This window comes from Prunus persica, chromosome G5, assembly GCF_000346465.2.
Source record: "Prunus persica cultivar Lovell chromosome G5, Prunus_persica_NCBIv2, whole genome shotgun sequence".
NCBI classification, from domain to species: Eukaryota; Viridiplantae; Streptophyta; class Magnoliopsida; order Rosales; family Rosaceae; genus Prunus; species Prunus persica.
The window spans coordinates 244,862-262,438 of NC_034013.1; the positions used below are offsets into that span (position 1 = coordinate 244,862).

Genomic DNA, 17,577 nt, shown 5'->3' on the forward strand with positions numbered 1-17,577 from the left:
TTTTAGGTTTTAATTATCAAATTTTTGGTTAAAATCTAAATTCTAGCTCTAAAAGACCATTATATACCTTAATAAGTGAAATCAAATTTGAAGAAAATTTCAAAGATATTCAAGTGAGAAAATCACAAGGGAGAGGGAGCGGGGAGCCCATTTTGTACGCATGGGCACGGTCATGACGATGGAGTAAGAAACCAAAATGGTAATGGTTGGCAGAAATCAAAATGATGGGTTTGAAGAGTGGACTGACTTTTAAAGTCAAATGAAAATAAATAAAAAAGAAAAGGTTGCCAAGTGGTCAACTAAAGACGCGTTGAATAGTTGTATAATTGAGGCCTCACGGAGTCTCTCAGAAAATTACGAAGAATTTTGTTTGTGTTAGCTTTAGCCATTCCATTGAAGATGAATTGGATGGTATTGGTGGTGGTGGTGGTGGTGGTGTTTATCTTGATCGAAGTGCAAGGGCAGCAGAGTTATGTGGACAACAAACAGCTCGACTGCTACAACCACTACAACACCACCGACGGCTATGTTTGCAACGGCGTCGAATCGTCATGCCTCTCCTACCTCACCTTCCGTTCCATCCCTCCTTATTACTACTCCCCGACCTCCATCGCCTACCTCCTGGGCTCCGAACCCACCCGCATCGCTGCAGCCAACAACATCTCCGATGTTCAGCCCATTTCCGCGGACACCCTCATACTCGTGCCCGTCAACTGCTCTTGCTCCTCCTCTTACTACCAGCACAACGCCTCCTATGTGCTCAAAAGCGGCGACACCTACCTCATAGTGGCCAACAACACCTACCAGGGCCTCACCACCTGCCAGGCCCTCATGGCTCAGAACCCCTTCCCCGCCATTAACCTCACGGTGGGCCTCACCCTTCAAGTCCCCCTGAGGTGCGCTTGCCCCACCGCCAACCAGACCGCCGCTGGGGTCAAGTTCCTCCTCTCTTACCTGGTCGCCTCGGGAGACGACCCTCCTACCATCGCCCAACGCTTCGGTTTAGACCTACCCACCTTGCTCCAAGCCAATCGCCTCTCTTCCAACGACATCATCTATCCCTTCACCCAACTTCTGCTTCCTCTCACTTCCAAACCCACCCCAGCTCAACTGCAACAACGCTCTTCTCCTCCTCCTCCTCCTCCTCCATCCGCCGCTCCACCTCCAAACTCCAACAACAACAGCAAAATCAACAAACCTATCTTTGTGGGTGTCGGTGTTGGAGCTGCTTGCCTCCTCCTCCTCGTTATTACGGTCTTCCTCCTGTTACACCGCCGCCGTCGTCAACATTACCAATCGGCGGCGGCTACGGAATCCCCTAACTCCAAACCACAAGTCGCTTCTGGACCTGGACTTGAACCCGGTAAGATCGCAGACTACTTGCCAACCTCGCCGCTACCTTCATCCGACACCATTTCTTCTAGAGGGCTTGGCTATGCTGTTGAGTCCTTGACCCTTTACGAATTGGAGCAACTGCAGAGGGCCACCCAATTCTTCAGCGAAGCCAACAGAATTCAAGGATCCGTGTTCAGAGGATCGTTTGAAGGTGACGATGCCGCCATCAAGGTGGTGATAGGGGATGTCTCCCAGTCTGGAGACGAGATCAACCTCCTCAAGCGGATCAACCACTCCAACATCATCAGGCTCTCTGGCTTCTGCGTCCACCAGGGACACACCTACCTTGTCTACGAGTATGCTCCCTCTGGCTCTCTTTCCCATTGCCTTCATTCTCCTACTACACTGTCATGGAAGCAGAGGGTTCAGATTGCCCACGACGTCGCTGATGCTCTCAACTATCTCCACAACTTCACCCACCCTCCCTGTATCCACAACAACTTGAAGACCAGCAACATCCTCTTGGATGCCAGCTTGAGGGCCAAGCTTTCCAATTTTGGCTTGGCGAGACCCCTTCTCGTCTCCCACGGTCACAATCACAATCAAGACCAACTGCAACTCACCAGACATGTGGTGGGCACTCATGGCTATATGCCGCCAGAGTACATCCAAAACGGGGTCATTACTCCTAAACTAGATGTCTTTGCATTTGGGGTTGTCTTGTTGGAGCTCTTATCTGGAAGAGAAGCTGCTGCGGCTGCTACTCCCGCTCCCTCCTCTAATAATGGTGGTTCCGGAGATGATCAAGAGTTGTTACTATCTGCGTCCATAAGAGGGGTGTTGGAAGGAGACCATGTGAGAGACAAACTTGAAGGCTTTATGGATCCTTCTCTAAAGCGCGAGTACCCCTTGGATCTCGCTTTTTCCATGGCCCAGTTGGCTAAAAGCTGCGTTGCAACTCAGATCAACTCTCGCCCCACCATGGCAGAAGCCTTGATCACACTCTCCAAGATTCTTTCCTCCACGCTGGACTGGGATCCATCTGATGCTGATGAGCTCCAACACTCAACCACCTCACTGAGTCTTGGAAGATAGGCCATAATTTCCAATCACCACACTAAAACTAGAATTTTTGTAATCTTAGCAAAGTAAGTTTGAACATCATTTGCTTAGAATGGAACAGGTGTGCTGCTTGTGAATTTTCACATCATTTTTTCAACGCAAGAAATCGAATAAAGTTGAGATTACAAAATCGCATGTGGGCTAAGTTATTTAAAAGAAAAATTAGGTTTTAGACATAATTAACTTTATTAATTAGTTTGTAAGATATTGGATATTTTGGTTTTAGTTTTAATACCTAGGAAAAAATTACTATTTTGGATTAGCCCAAAGAGAGGCCCAGATTCGTTGGCCCATTTGTAAAACTATACAGTAAATGACGCTTTTGCCCCTGAATGTTTAAACAAGGCGCGACTTCTCTGTTTCGTTTTCGTTCTCGTTCATTTGGCAGCAGCTTCGTGTTCTTCTCTGTTTCGTCTTCGAGCTCAGTTGTTTGGCAGCAGATTTCGTTCGTTTGGCAGGCAAATTTCGTTCGACGACGAGCAGCAACGACGAGCAGCAACGACGACGATCAGCAACGACGAGCAGAAACCACCACCAACAACAACAACCACTGACGACTATCGAAGCGATTTTCACTCTCTTGGAAAAAAAACAGTAAGAAAATGACCCTCTAACACAGATTTGTCTTCGATTTTAGGGATTACACATTTTTGCTGTTGTTCTTTATGCAATGCAGTTTTCCATAAACCCTAGCAAAAAGAACTCTGAAATTGGATTATGGAACCAGAAACTGCAATGCAGTTTCTGGTCAAAATCTTCTATAAACAACCAAAACTCAAAAAGGCAAGAACAATAGCTAAAACGAATATCAAAACACATTTAAATTCATGAGCAGTTATCACATTCCCATAAACCCTAGCAAAAAGCAATCTGAAACTGGATTATGGAACCAGAAACTGCAATGCAGTTTCTGGTCAAAATCAAAGACAAACAACCAAAAATCAAAAAGGAAGAAACAGTAGCTAAAACTAATATCAAAACACATTTAAATTCATTAGCAGTTATCACATTCCCATAAACCCTAGCAAAAAGAACTCTGAAATTGGATTATGGAACCAGAAACTGCAATGCAGTTTCTGGTATAAACAACCAAAACTCAAAAAGGAAGAAACAGTAGCTAAAACTAATATCAAAACACATTTAAATTCATTAGCAGTTATCACATTCCCATAAACCCTAGCGAAAAGCAATCTGAAATTGGATTATGGAACCAGAAACTGCAATGCAGTTTCTGGTCAAAATCTTCTATAAACAACCAAAAATCAAAAAGGCAAGAACAATAGCTAAAACGAATATCAAAACACATTTAAATTCATGAGCAGTTATCACATTCCCATAAACCCTAGCAAAAAGCAATCTGAAATTGGATTATGGAACCAGAAACTGCAATGCAGTTTCTGGTCAAAATCTTCTATAAACAACCAAAACTCAAAAAGGCAAGAACAATAGCTAAAACGAATATCAAAACACATTTAAATTCATGAGCAGTTATCACATTCCCATAAACCCTAGCAAAAAGAACTCTGAAATTGGATTATGGAACCAGAAACTGCAATGCAGTTTCTGGTCAAAATCGAAGACAAACAACCAGAAATCAAAAGGAAGAAACAATATCTAAAACTAATATCAAAACACATTTAAATTCATGAGCAGTTATCACATTCCCATAAACCCTAGCGAAAAGCAATCTGAAATTGGATTATGGAACCAGAAACTGCAATGCAGTTTCTGGTCAAAATCGAAGACAAACAACCAGAAATCAAAAGGAAGAAACAGTACTGAAACCTTCGTCGGTGTAAAATCTAAAATCGAAGAGAGTACTGATTCATTTTCTTACGGTTTAGCTTCGGTCGTCGTTGGTGGTCTTTGCTCGTCGTCGGTGGTCGTTGCTCGTCGTCGTAGCTCGTCGTCGTTGCTCGTCGCCGTTCTCGTCGTCTTCGTTTCTGCTCGTTCTCGTCTTCGTTTCTGCTCGTCGGTTGCGTTTTTGGAGTGAGAGACGAAAGGTCGCGCGAAACCAGTTTTTGAAGTGATTAAATCTGAGTAGTGTCGTTTTGTGTTGTGTTTTGTGGGGATGTTATGTCGTTTTGACAGTTTTAAGTTTTGGTTTATAATTAAATAAATTGTATTTGACAGTTAAGCACAATGGCACATGTAGTAATTTTAGTGTTGTTGGATGTCCTTTTGGTAAAATTAGGTGGCTTTGGTTTTATATTAATTAAGCAAAATTCAGTATCTTTCTTCCAAATTAGTTAAGTTTTTTATGGGTTAAAACTAAAGAACCCTTATTTAAAACCAGTACATGCAACGCTATTTTGTGGCTTCATGTTAATGATAACTGCAAAATATATTTCAGGTAAAGCAGCCACAATCTACTTCAGAAAAATCATTAAAATAACTGTATTAGTAGAGCCTGAGTATGATCAATACAATTCCTAAATCTAATTTGATGTTACAAAAGATGCTATTCCTGTAATGACTTAATTAACCTAACTCTGTAGCAACAAGCTACCCAAAAAACTTTCCATATTTACATACAATTGAGGACAGCTTGATGGCATATTGTACAAAAGTCGGAAAAACTGGGAGCATTTAGGATTAGGCAGCTCTCGATATTACACAACAACGAACAAATTAGCTGAGTAAAAATTTTAAATACCAAGGCCAAGCTGAAGTAGGAGGCGTACTATAATGCATGATACAAAATGCATGCCCAATCTTCACCATTTGCAACTCATTCCACGAGCTTCTGCAAAACCTTCCAATATCTCATACAAGAAGGGTTTGTGTGAATTGCTCGAAGAACCCACTTCTCCGGACTCTGACAAAACTCAATTCTGGAAGCTGAACTAGCTTTCAACTGTCTTGCAAGCAAATGCATCTGAAAGAACAGCTCTGCAGGCCTCATTTCTGCAAAAGATTTAAAAACGTCCACACATTATGGACTATACATCATATAAAACCAGACAGCCACTCTTAGGGAAAGAGGTCAGATTTTTCCAATAAGGAATTCTCAGTGGTTTCACATAATTCTACCATTTCGCATGATAACGGATTTGCACGTAAATGATGATGCATCAGTAGCTTATTTCTAGCTGGATTATTAAAAAAAATTAAATAAAAAACAGTAAATCATCAGGACATGAACACCAATGCGTCACACAGATATCATACCTTGGGGCCAAGTAGGCCATTCAAGACGGAGATTTTTCTCCCACTTCTCTTTTGAACCAAGACTTCCAGCTGCTTGAGCTAGCAATGCTGAGACAATCGGTAAGGGAATGAGAGGTCCTTTTTGAGCTTTAGTGAGACTCCGTACAGCAAGTGATAAAAACTGCGAACACCCCTGGCGAGAAAGCTCCATACAGGTGGCACCTGGACCCATCAATGATCTAATTACTGCACGAAAGGAGACATATACAAAACTTCTACCACCCTTGCTATTGTACAAAATCAGGCATACATAGACAATGACCGGAAACCAAATCTATCTAGCACCACTGGTAGAATATGTAGTAAGAACCATCATATATACTTGTTACTGGAAAACAAGACGTCTATCCAATTTTAGGCTATCTAATTTAGTTGGAACATGTCATGCCAAATTTAAACAACAGAACTGTTACCCCCCAAAAAAAAATAATAATAATAAACTAAAGCATGGAGTCTTAAATTTAATGATTAGTAGGACCTATTAGAGGAAAAGGAAAATCCCATCTATTAACAGGCAAATACCATGACAAAGCAGGAGGCTGCTCTCATCACCCGCCAATGAACAAGCTTGTGCAAAAAACTGTTCAGCAGAAATAATGTCCTGGCTCCATATAGATATCAAGCCTTGCACCAGAATGAATAGAGCCCTCCACCTATTCCATGAATTCATTCGCTCCTTTGAGCATTCTTTGAAGCTAGACTCTAAAATATCCAAATCACTTTGCAATTCATAACGATATTCAATGAACTTTAGACATATCCAACCAATATGATGATCTGTCTTGAGCTCCAAGCATCTTATATACTCTTTTTGAAGGTTTACAGTGTCACATTCTAAGGCATAGGCACGGAGTAATAGCAAGTGTGCAAAGAAAAGACAATCATCGGGAAGCATAATCGATGAAGCGTTTTTGGCACGGTTGATACAGCTAGTCAGATTACCACCTTGCAAACAGATCTCCGAAGCACAAAGTAGAAGCTGGAATTTCTTATATTCATAAGACATGCCCGTATTATGATAAACTTCATCAGAAAGAGCTACACTTATTAGCCGCTCAAGTATAATACAAAGATGGCAAGGAAATCTCTCTTCACGTGCCTTCTGCAGTAAATTGAGAACAAGCAGATATCTTATGTTCTGGTTCCATGGTTCTCTGCGTAAACATCTGTGGATATAAAACAAGAACTGTGATTCTTTTCACTAGGAATCAAAACATGTTAACTTTAATATGGAAAAGACAAGCATAAGCAATAAGCCCATATTAAAATAAAAAGCACCTTCACATTTTTTGTTCCAAAAACAGGCAAATTTCTTTCGGGAAAGAAACACCAATAGTCTAATTCATCATGTTTTTATGTAGCCAATATAAAAAACATACAGGAAAACAGCTATGAAAGGCAAAACTAGCACAAACAGTCAAAAAGGCAAAGGGAGGGAATGATTATTCTTTTTCTCTTTTTCCTTAGAGGAGAAATTGATCCTTAAAATCTAAAAGCGGCATAGAGTTTTTACTTAGAAGTTATATAATGAATTCAAATTCAGAGGCAGGAATAAGTTACAATACTTCTGTAGTTGCTGGATGGCTCCAGGTTCATTCAGGCACTGGCATGTGCATGTTGGGTAAGAGAACTTAGGACTGCAATTGCCAACAGCATAGCAAGCGACTGCTCCAGCACCAAGAATTTCATATGCTGATTTTAAACCGCCTTTACTTGGATTAGTAGCGTCTATGTCGCAACACCTAGTTGCAATGTGGGTATCATTCCATTCTTCACTGCACAACAAAAGATAACCAAGAAGGTTCCTGTTCCAAAAAAGTTTGTCAGAAGAATGTTTGAAGACTAAAAATAATAACTAGAAGTGGCAAGGCATTAAGAAGCTTAGGTTGACACCAAAAGCATCATTCTACAAACTAGATGGCAGTGAACCATAACAATGCCAACCTAGCTGCCTAGAATAAATACAGAAGGTTTTGATTTGACCAATAAAATCTCTTGTTTTAATCCAATAAGTTGCACTAAAATTCAGATGCTTGTGTTTTTTTTTTTTTTTTTTTAAATAGCAAACAACAATTTTATTATAAAAGAAAAACTAATCTGTACAATCAGTGAACAAGAAATCCACCAAAAATACCACCAGAATCTTATAATTAAGACACCTCTCTACCATATGTGGTCATTCTGTTAGTTAATTCCTTTACAGCTGTTGCTACTGGCAATGTCAGCAGTTATACAGAAATCAGGTTTCAACCATGAGGTTGATTGTTGGAGATACCTTAACAAGCTACTGTTAGGATACATGTGAAGAGCTTTCCTAAGGTGATCAATTCCACTTTGATATCCCAAACGGTGTTCTGATCCATGTTTTATCTGCATAAAACAACCCAGAGTATAGCAATATCACTTATCATACAAAAATCATAAAAAAAACAAGCAAATCCCAACCAAACATGAGAGGTTACTGGAATAATAAACTTACTAGTTTACCAAGTGCTATCAAAAAGTGCATTCCAGTTATCTCTTCATGAGATTTAAGATAGTAACGACTGCTTGACACAACAGACTCAAGCCGATTACTTCGATCTAGAGCATGAATAGCAGATACTATGAAACTGATCTTTGAACTCTGAAACAGTTGCTTTGGCATCTTCAGAATGCTATTGATTGCCGAATCCAGTCCAGAAATATGATACAGGAATCTACAGATAAAAACAACAGAGGCAGCTGCAGATGTTTGTTCCATTGTAGAGACACTCACTGCCAGATTTCTTGCCACAGAGAGGGCCAGTTCAGTCTTACCAAGTTGCCACAAGGAGAAAGCATATATTTGCAAACCTTCCACATCAAGCAACCCTTAAACATGAAGGACACCAGAAAAAAAAAGAGTCAACAAAGTGACATTTTTTTTTTTTTTTACAAGTTTACAATATGTAATCGAACACAACCACATCCAAGGATGCTCTTAAGAAAGCCTTTTCACGCTCTTCTTTAAGTCAGACACAAAATTATTCATATGAACAGAAGCAACAATACAGATCCTTGAAGGCAGCTTGTAAAAATTCTAAACATCCCCTATTATAAGTAAAAATTGGTCTGATGTGAATAAGAAAGCATTCAGCCACTAATACATTATCTCCATCCTTGTTATAAGGTCATATGTAAGCATACTTAATACAAACCTTCTTTCTTCAAATCTTCACATTCCTGCAAAGCATCTAGAGCATTCCCTGCCTGCATCACACAGAAGCATTTTTCAGAAAATGTTTAACGAAATATGAAGCAACACTTGCATTAGGATAACATGTACGATCGTATGCGTGTGTATACACATAATTAGGGTTACACCTTTACAGATCAAAAACAGATACTGAAAAGATATTATATGCGTTACCCTACTAAGTGATCGAGCCAAATTGATTGATATATCCGTCATATGAGATTTTCTATCACTGCCTGGCAAATTGGTGATTGCATAGCGTGCTAGTCTATAAGAAGCAGCGGCAGACCGATAATTGGATTGTGCCTCATAGACTAGCCCAGTTAAATTATGGCATTCAGGATAGTGAGGTGCACGCTGCATGGCCTGTCTGATGGCTCCAAAGACCTGCGGCAATGGTAAGCAGCAGTACCATTAGAAAATTAAAATGACACAAGGATGTCCCTTGCTGGCCCTTCTTACAGAGGGAGACAAAATAAAACATGTGCTACTTCTATAATCTCTGATTGGTCAACTATCACATAGGCATGACTAGACCTGCGAAGATGAAAGATTCCCTGAACCAAGAGCAAGTTTTGCAAGACCCATTTGGAATTCGGCAAGCTGCATAGAAAGAATTAAAAATAAAGGAATAAGAAATTAAGAACACAGATTTGAAGTTAAAAACAAGAAAGCAAAGTTCAGTAATGTGAAAGAAGATAGAAATAATTAAAAGTCACCTCTAAAGGAGGTCATAAGATCTCAAAATACCAAAATAGAACAGATCATCAGTTTAAATGGATTGTAATAAATACATTTAACATTCCTTCCTATTTAAACCATGGTGGAATAACATAAGGGGCAGGAGATAGAAAATTACAGGCAATATCTGCACAGCTCGTAAGCAGCTCTCATAAGCTTCTCCAGCTGCAGACTCTCTAAGAAGGTACAACTCACTGTTAGTAATGTTGAGTGCAAAGCTACAAAAATTAAATCAGCTGAACTGAAAAACAAATCCAAAATAAATAAAAAATTTACCTGGCATGAAAATCAGCTGACATGCCAGCCCATGGTAACGCGAGTGAAGGATCTATACTTCTAGCACAATCAAATGCTTGCCTTGCAAATTGCTTCTCACCTTGTTTTCTGTACAGCTGTAGGAAGAACAAAAACTCAGACAACACAAAAAAAATTTACAAGCTAAATTTTTCCAATAAACACCAGTAATGCTTCTGGATGTTTAAATTATATAATGGATCAACCCAGTGGCATGCAAATGTTCATAGACACAATTAAATAGGTAAGCAATAGTTAGTAATTCAAGCAATAGCCAAATCCCTCTAAGGCAAGGCTCAACCAATCTATATTCAAACCCAACTCGACAAATGTTAGCAAACACATAAAAAAATCAACCACGCTACAAAAATCCCAAAATTCTCCAGTGAATATGACAGACAACCTTTCAGTAATTTTTATGTTTCCTTATTTCCCATTAAAATTGAAATTCATGTTAAAGAAAACCCACGCAGAAAGACCACGAAAACACTAAAAGGAAAAGGAAAAAAAATCTATGTAATTGGATGGTACCTTCCCTAAGTATGCCCACGCAACAGCTAGAGATACATTCAAATGCAATCCCCTGATTAGAGCATGTTGTTTCAATGCATTATGATCAGACAAACATCCCAATGCTACCCAAAACTCAGAATTGTCACCCTCGAGTAACAGGGCTCCCAAAGCCATCTTCTCGGATGGCTGCCTGGTAAAAAAAAAGGCGTTAAATTAAGAGAAAAATACACGGCTAAATAATATGATTACACGAGTATATTAGATCATACCAAGCACTTAATTCATGTCCAGGACTGTTATCAAAAGAGTCTACAAGATCTGAAGTTACTGCAATGTCAGCATATATATTAGCTTGCCATGGGGATAAGTGCAAAGCCCGCTGATAAGAGCACCTGGCAGTTTTCGCAGCCAAACAGCAGGTACGCTTCCATGAAAGGATGGAATTATCAAAGGCTTCCACATCAAACTCTAAACTGTGGTCCTCCTCCATCCATGGATAACATTTTGCATAAGTAAGCTATCACAGAGGTAAAGCATATCTCAGATTAGTTTTGGGTTCCTGTCAAATTTATTGTGTTTTAAATAGCAAGGTCGACATACAATGAATTAATAACAAGAAGATTCATATGCAATAAAAAGTCAAGTAGAATCTAAAATAACATGAAAGATTGAAGAATAACTCCGCTATGAGTATCTCTTTGAGGGACAGAAATGAGCATAACATAGTTGAATCATTAAAGGATCATACTTGTATATCACCATGCAGCTTCCAAATAGATGACATATTTCCAGCTAATTGAGTACACATCCAGGCAACTTTAGATGCCTCCTGAAATCAAATCAAAGTGTTCATCTTTTAACGTTTCAACAACTTGAATTGTAAATCTTTAAACACTCGAAGACAATTTACCTCTAGCACTGTAGCACCCCATCTATATGCTCCCAAATTATTGCATTCCTTTGCCAAACACAGCAGCCCAGAAGCAAGCCCATAGTGCGCAGAGACACTTTTGGGAGAAATCTCTAATGCTTGCTGAAATGCCTCAACTCCCTTCACATAGAAACACCGCCACATGAGATATATTTTATAACACAGCACTTCAAATATTATGGGAAAACTCCAGTATAATCTTATATGCTGCAAACAATCTGTTTTAACAATCAGCATAGCTACACCTGCAAGTCCAACTAATTGCTCCTCACCAACTCGATTAGAAAATTGAACCCATTTTAGTACAAAAATTCTGAGAGGAGAAGTAGACTAAAAAAAGGAACCACAACTCAAAAGTACAAAAGAAAATTAAAAAAACATGTAAGTGCTGAAAATTCAACTATACCTATATTAAAAGAACAAATGTAAATACAAGATAAATGCTACAACATTGTGGTTGATGACAATTACAAACAAATAAATCAATGTTGGTTGGAGAATCACCAACGAACAAAACGAAAGCTGACCTGTCGAAAGGAACCAAGCATCAAAAAGATGTTTCCGCTTTCAAGCAAAGCAAAGATTCTTGTACCCTCCAATTCAATGGCTCTTCCATAAGACTGTTAGAATGGCGTAATATCAATGATAAAAATCATATTTAAAAGAGGAATATAACTGGAGAAGTATCAATTTGAAATTCAGAAGACAGCAGATAATATCAAGCTTTGGCAAAAAAAAAAAAAAAAAAATCAAAGGTTGCTTTAATAATTGAAAAGAAGAGAAAAAAAAAAGAGAAAGATAAAGGGAAAGGAACCTTGAGAGCAGCAGTGAACCTGCCTAGTCGCTGGTAGGCAAGGCCAAGAGCCTAAAACAATAATTGAGGAAGGGTGAGATAGTTTAGTAGAAAGTAGACTAGTAAGCAGAACAGAAAGAAAGATAATTAGCGTCATAAAAAAAACAAATGTGCATTGATAGGGATACCTAAGAAAGATAATTAGCGTCATAAAAAAAACAAATGCGCATTGATAGGGATACCTCCCAGAGATGTGGAGAGGTAGGATAGCCTCGAATGGCATGTTGAAGACTGTGGACAGCTTCAGAGCATTTATTTTGATGGAGTAGCAAGTAACCGAGTCTTTGGAAAGCCCAAAAGGCCCTGGGGGATTTTTGGGAAGCCTCCCGGCACACAGCCACCTCCAAGCTCTCCTTTCCTTGCTGGTCCAACAAATCACACAAGGCTTCCCCAGAGAGGGAGTCATCAGGATTGAGAGAGACGGCTTTCTGGAAGCACTTAAGAGCTCTCTGGCTATGGGACTGGGAGTCCAGACCTGCGTAATAAATCCCTAGATATCTGAATGCCCCTCCCTTCTCAATCTCAGGCTTCAATTTCGCTGCTATTACGAATTGTTCTGCCGCTTTTTCCTTGGTATCCCACTCCTCCCACAACAACACTCCCTAACATTTATTCATCATTATTTACTGACTTATTTATTAAGATTGTAAGATGAACAAACAAACTAGAACAAAAGGCAAATCATCATCCAATTTCTCATATATATAAAATGAAAAAGTAATTATTAAGTTTAAGTGACGATTACTCACGAGTTCGAAGCGAAGGGAGGGATCATCTGGATGGGCCTCTATACACTCCTCCAAGCGTCGCAGCTCACATTCCTTTTCTTGTTCCTGGAAAAACCCTATTTCAGTCAACTTTCCATTTTAGTAAATAAATTTGAAATTTCCAGTAGAGCCACAACCCAGAGACAGGCAGAGGAGAGAGAGGATAGTAAAGAAAGAGACCGTTTCTTGCATTGCATTTAGGAATGTCTTCGAATTTCTTCAATGATCAAACCCCAGTACAAAACCCTAGACTCCGCTTACTTGAAAATCAATTTCAATTTTCGAGCTATAGGGTGAAAATACAGACTCGAGCGCTCCAGTCTATATGATGCTTTACTTCCAGGCTTTTCCTACCTTCTCGCCTGCACACAGCTGATTCTCGGTTAACTACTTCTTTCCTTGTTTTCTTTGTCAATTAGACTTTACGCCCTAAGATATTCGTTCCTGTCTTTTAAAAATAGTGAAAATAACCATGTGAACAACAGTTACAGTCTTAGTCCATCTGTAAATCTAATCCTCAATTTAAGCATTATTCTTTCACGAGATATTAGTGCCCGTTTGACATTGATTATTTGGAGTGATAAGTTATTTTTAAAAAAAATTAGGAAGCCTAGTCTGTTTGATAAACTATGTGAAAATTACTTTATTGTTAAAAATTATTGTGAGAGAAATCAAATTGAGGAGTGGACCTGCTTTCATTTTCTAATTTTGCGGAAATCAGATTGAGGAGGCGTTGGGTGTTTAATGAAACTTTCATGCTCTCTCCTTCTGCTTGCTCACGCTTCAGCCTTGCTCTTCAAGTTCACGCCCTCTCTTCCCATCGCTCTTCTCTTCCATTCGAACTTCTTTTTTTGGTTGGATCAATCGAAGCAAAGCCATAAGAATGAAATACTGCGAGTTATTTTTTCTTAATTTCATTATTCACATTCGCTATAATTTATAGGGTTTTAATTGGTGCTTTATGATGAATTTTGTGCTTGTATTTGTGATGAAGTTTTGTTTAAATTGTTAAGCCAAAATCAAAATTAATCTATGCTTTTGTTTTGTTGCTTTCACTACCATCTTGTCGTGTTTGGAGTTAAGGATGTTTAGGTTTTAGGGCTTCGGTGTTTGGTGTTAAGGATGTTTAGGTTTGAGGGCTATGGTTAAAGCACTGGCTAAAACTCAGTCATGTTTACTGAGAAACAAAGGAATTATTCAATTAGCAGTAGCTCCACTAGTTGCCGAATCTAATTCAACCATATAGGAAGCGTTGAGAAAATATAAATTGGTGATCTTATTAAATTGGATGCTAAAATATGAATATGGTTTGAATACTTTATGGTAAGTAATATTCTTCTCCATAATGAGGTATATATAGGAGTTTACATGAGTACTTTACAAAGGAATAGAAACAGTAATCAATTAAGATAGTATCTCCTAATTATACAATGATTTGTCAACTATATAAAATAGGAAAGTAAATACCTTGATTAATCAAGGAAATAAATCTCCTTGATTAATTAGGAGACTCCAGTCAACACTTTTCCTCAAGTTGGTGCATATACGTCACCAATGCCCAACTTGGTAAGTGAGTCATAAAATACTCTTCCACAAACAGCTTTTATTAAGATCTGCCAGTTGATCTTCTGATTTTACGAATGGTAGGCATATGATCTTTTTCTCAATTTTTTCTTTGATGAAATGTCTATGCACCTCAACATGTTTGGTTCGATCATGTTGAATTGGATTATGAGCAATATCGATAGCTGAATTGTTGTCACAATGCAACTCCATTGGCTTTTTTGGTTTGAAGCTCAATTATGTTAAGAGTCTTCTGATTCACAATAATCCACAAACTCCTTAAGCCATTTCCTCGATACTCTGCTTCTGCACTAGACTGAGAAACCACATTTTATTTTTTTCTGTGCCAAGTGACTAGGTTACCTCCCACGAATGTAAAGTAACCAAAAGTAAAGCGTCTATCTGTAATGGAACCAGTCCAATCAGCATCTGTAAATCGACCAACTTCAAGATCTCCATTTTTTTTAGAGCATTAATCCTTTCCCAGGGTTGACTTTAAGTATCTTAAGATCCGATCAACTGCATTCCTATGAGAAACACCGGGCGAATGCATAAACTGACTAACCACACTAACAACATATGCAATATCTGGTCTTGTGTGTGCCAAATATATTAATCTTCCAACAAGGTGTTGGTATTGTTTCTTATTGGTTGGTTCTTGGTCCATGTCTTTCACACAACTTGTGATTCATCTCGATAGGTGTGTTAACCGACTTACATCCAAGCATTCATGTTTCAGTGAGTAGATTTATAACATACTTTCTTTGAGACAGAAATATACCAGTTTTTGACCTTGCTACTTCAATTCCGAGAAAGTACTTCAAATCATCTAAATCATTCATCTCAAATTCCTGAGACAAATACTTTTGCAACTTCAGTTGCTCTCCTATGTCGTTTCCAGTTACGACTATGTCATCCACATAAACAATCAATGCAGTAAGTCTTCCTCCATCATGCTTCAAGAACAGGGTGTGATTTGAATTACTCTGTGTATACCCAAAAAATTTCATAGATTTAGTAAATTTGCCAAACCATGTCCTGAGAGATTGCTTTAACCCATACAATGACTTTCTGAGCTTGCAAACTTGATTCTTCTTGTCACGAGCTGAATTACATCCCGGTGGTAAGTCCACATATACTTATTCTTTCAAGTCTCCATGTAAGAAAATATTTTTGACATCAAACTTATGTAAAGGCCAATCGAGATTTGCTGCTAAAGACAATATGACTATGATAGTATTAATCTTGGCTACTAGAGGAAAGGTCTCCTGGTAGTCTATCCCATATCTCTGTGTGTACCCCTTCGCCACCAATCTAGCTTTATATCTTTCAATTGATCCACATGCACCCTACCGTCTTCTTTTCATAAGGTAAGGGCACGAGTTCCCATGTGATATTTTTTTGGAGAGCTCGCATTTCTTCATTCATGGCTTCTTTCCATTTTGGGTCTTCTAGTGCTACAGTCACACTATTGGGGACAGATATGTCAGCCAACTGCTTCACATAGTGCACACATGACTTTGATAATCTGCTAAGAGATATATAATTATTGATGAGGTATTTCCCTTTGGTTTCAAGATCTGCTTCATATTGCACTCGAGGTTTCCACGGTTCTTCCTTTATGGAAGCTGATATGTAAACTTTGTGCCTTTTGAAATCAAATCATCATGAAATATTTCATTAGTGTTATCAGTTTCAGGGAAAGATGTTACCTAAATGATTTCCTCAGTAGGGGATTTGTGTGGTACTGTAGCTGAAGCGAGCAAAGTCTCATAAAATAGTTCAATTTTCTCCTCCTGATTTTCACAGCATGGAGATGATTGATCGTTTTCCACTGGCGATCGGTCGTTGTCTTCTGGCTACTAATCATTTTGAAGTAGGTTCTCCATGTTCGAAGAACAAAAGAGGGCGATCGGTCGCTGTCTTCTAGCAACCCGTCATTTTGAAGTAGATTCTCCGTGTTCAAAGAACTAAAGGGGGGACTGGCCGCTTTCCATTAGTGACCAATCGTTTTGAAGCAGAGTTGGGTCATGGGGAAAAAAATCGAGAATTTTAGGAGTGGTGGATTCTCGATTCTCCTTCTGTGCTGCTGAAAAATATATGTCGTGTTCCCGGAACACAACATCCATGGAGGTATAGACCTTCTTATTAGGAGGATGATAACACCGATATCTTTTCTGATGAGGTGCAAGCCAATGAAAACACACTTTTTGGCTCGGGGATCCAATTTGCTTCGTTGGTGATCATGTAAGTGGACAAATACAACACAACCGAAAATCTAGGGTTCCAGGTTTAGGGTGGGAGGTATTTCGATATGGTGGTGAAGTGTTTGAAGTGGTGTTTGGAAATTTAGGATACTTAAGGGAATCTGATTAATGAGGTATGCTGCAAAGATGACGGTTTCTCCCTAAAAAGACTTATTCATATTGGCACCAAAGAGAGAGGCACGAACTACTTCCAATAAATGTATGTTCTTTCTTTCAACTACTCCATTTTGTTGGGGAGTGTAGGGGCATGATCGTTGATGTATGATACTATGGTCTTGTAAGAACTTGTTAAGATCATGGTTGAGAAATTCACCGCCATTGTCAGAGCGGAGAACTTGGATTCATGCCTGAAACTGTGTTTCCATCATTTTATGGAATTGTTGAAATTTTTAAACTGACTTTTCCTTTAGTTTTGAGAAGGGAAATCCAAGTTATGCGTGTGCAATCATCTATAAGCATGACAAACCATTAAGCTCCTATCGGAGTGGTAATTTTAGTAGGTCCCCAAACATTAGAATGAACAAGAGAAAACGAAACCAAACTCTTATTTGAACTTAATGAAAATCGGACACGATGGCTCTTAGCCAATTCACAGGTATCACAGTAGAATCTGGAAACATTAAGACTGGAAAATAATAAAGGAAGGAACTTCTTAAGATAACCAAACGAGGCATGTCCAAGACGTTTATGCCATAATCAAACTTTGTCTCTCTCCCGCTCAGAACAAGTTCCACTTGTTGTGAAAGGTGCCCAGCCCAAGGAGT

General features: G+C 39.0%; 2 protein-coding genes across 2 annotated transcripts; one reads left to right on the plus strand and one right to left on the minus strand.

The window, feature by feature from the left end:
• On the plus strand, positions 187–2,587 carry LOC18777624 (protein LYK5). Its single transcript, XM_020563614.1, has one exon. It carries the CDS (start codon positions 400–402, stop codon positions 2,428–2,430), a length of 2,031 nt encoding a protein of 676 aa, XP_020419203.1. The 5' UTR covers positions 187–399; the 3' UTR covers positions 2,431–2,587.
• Positions 4,805–13,403, minus strand: LOC18776821 (tetratricopeptide repeat protein SKI3). Its single transcript, XM_007210335.2, has 20 exons — positions 13,164–13,403; positions 12,966–13,049; positions 12,399–12,818; positions 12,178–12,228; positions 11,891–11,983; positions 11,343–11,483; positions 11,181–11,261; positions 10,702–10,949; positions 10,451–10,622; positions 9,902–10,017; positions 9,744–9,801; positions 9,422–9,487; positions 9,059–9,271; positions 8,847–8,898; positions 8,147–8,520; positions 7,943–8,037; positions 7,233–7,472; positions 6,190–6,833; positions 5,629–5,829; positions 4,805–5,364 (listed from the first exon to the last, which is right to left on the minus strand). The coding sequence occupies exons 1-20, from the start codon at positions 13,173–13,175 to the stop codon at positions 5,189–5,191; spliced, it is 3,537 nt and encodes a 1,178-aa protein (XP_007210397.2). The 5' UTR covers positions 13,176–13,403; the 3' UTR covers positions 4,805–5,188.

Bases quoted from the DNA above. Each gene is read 5' to 3' on its own strand.
- LOC18777624 (XM_020563614.1), top strand. From the start codon at position 400: ATGAATTGGATGGTATTGGTGGTGGTGGTGGTGGTGGTGTTTATCTTG.
- LOC18776821 (XM_007210335.2), bottom strand. The intron at 11,984-12,177 runs GTTCCTTTCCCT...CCATTCTAACAG, and splicing joins GGTTCACTGCTGCTCTCAAG to TCTTATGGAAGAGCCATTGA. The intron at 8,521-8,846 runs GTTTGTATTAAG...TTCATGTTTAAG, and splicing joins TGAAGATTTGAAGAAAGAAG to GGTTGCTTGATGTGGAAGGT.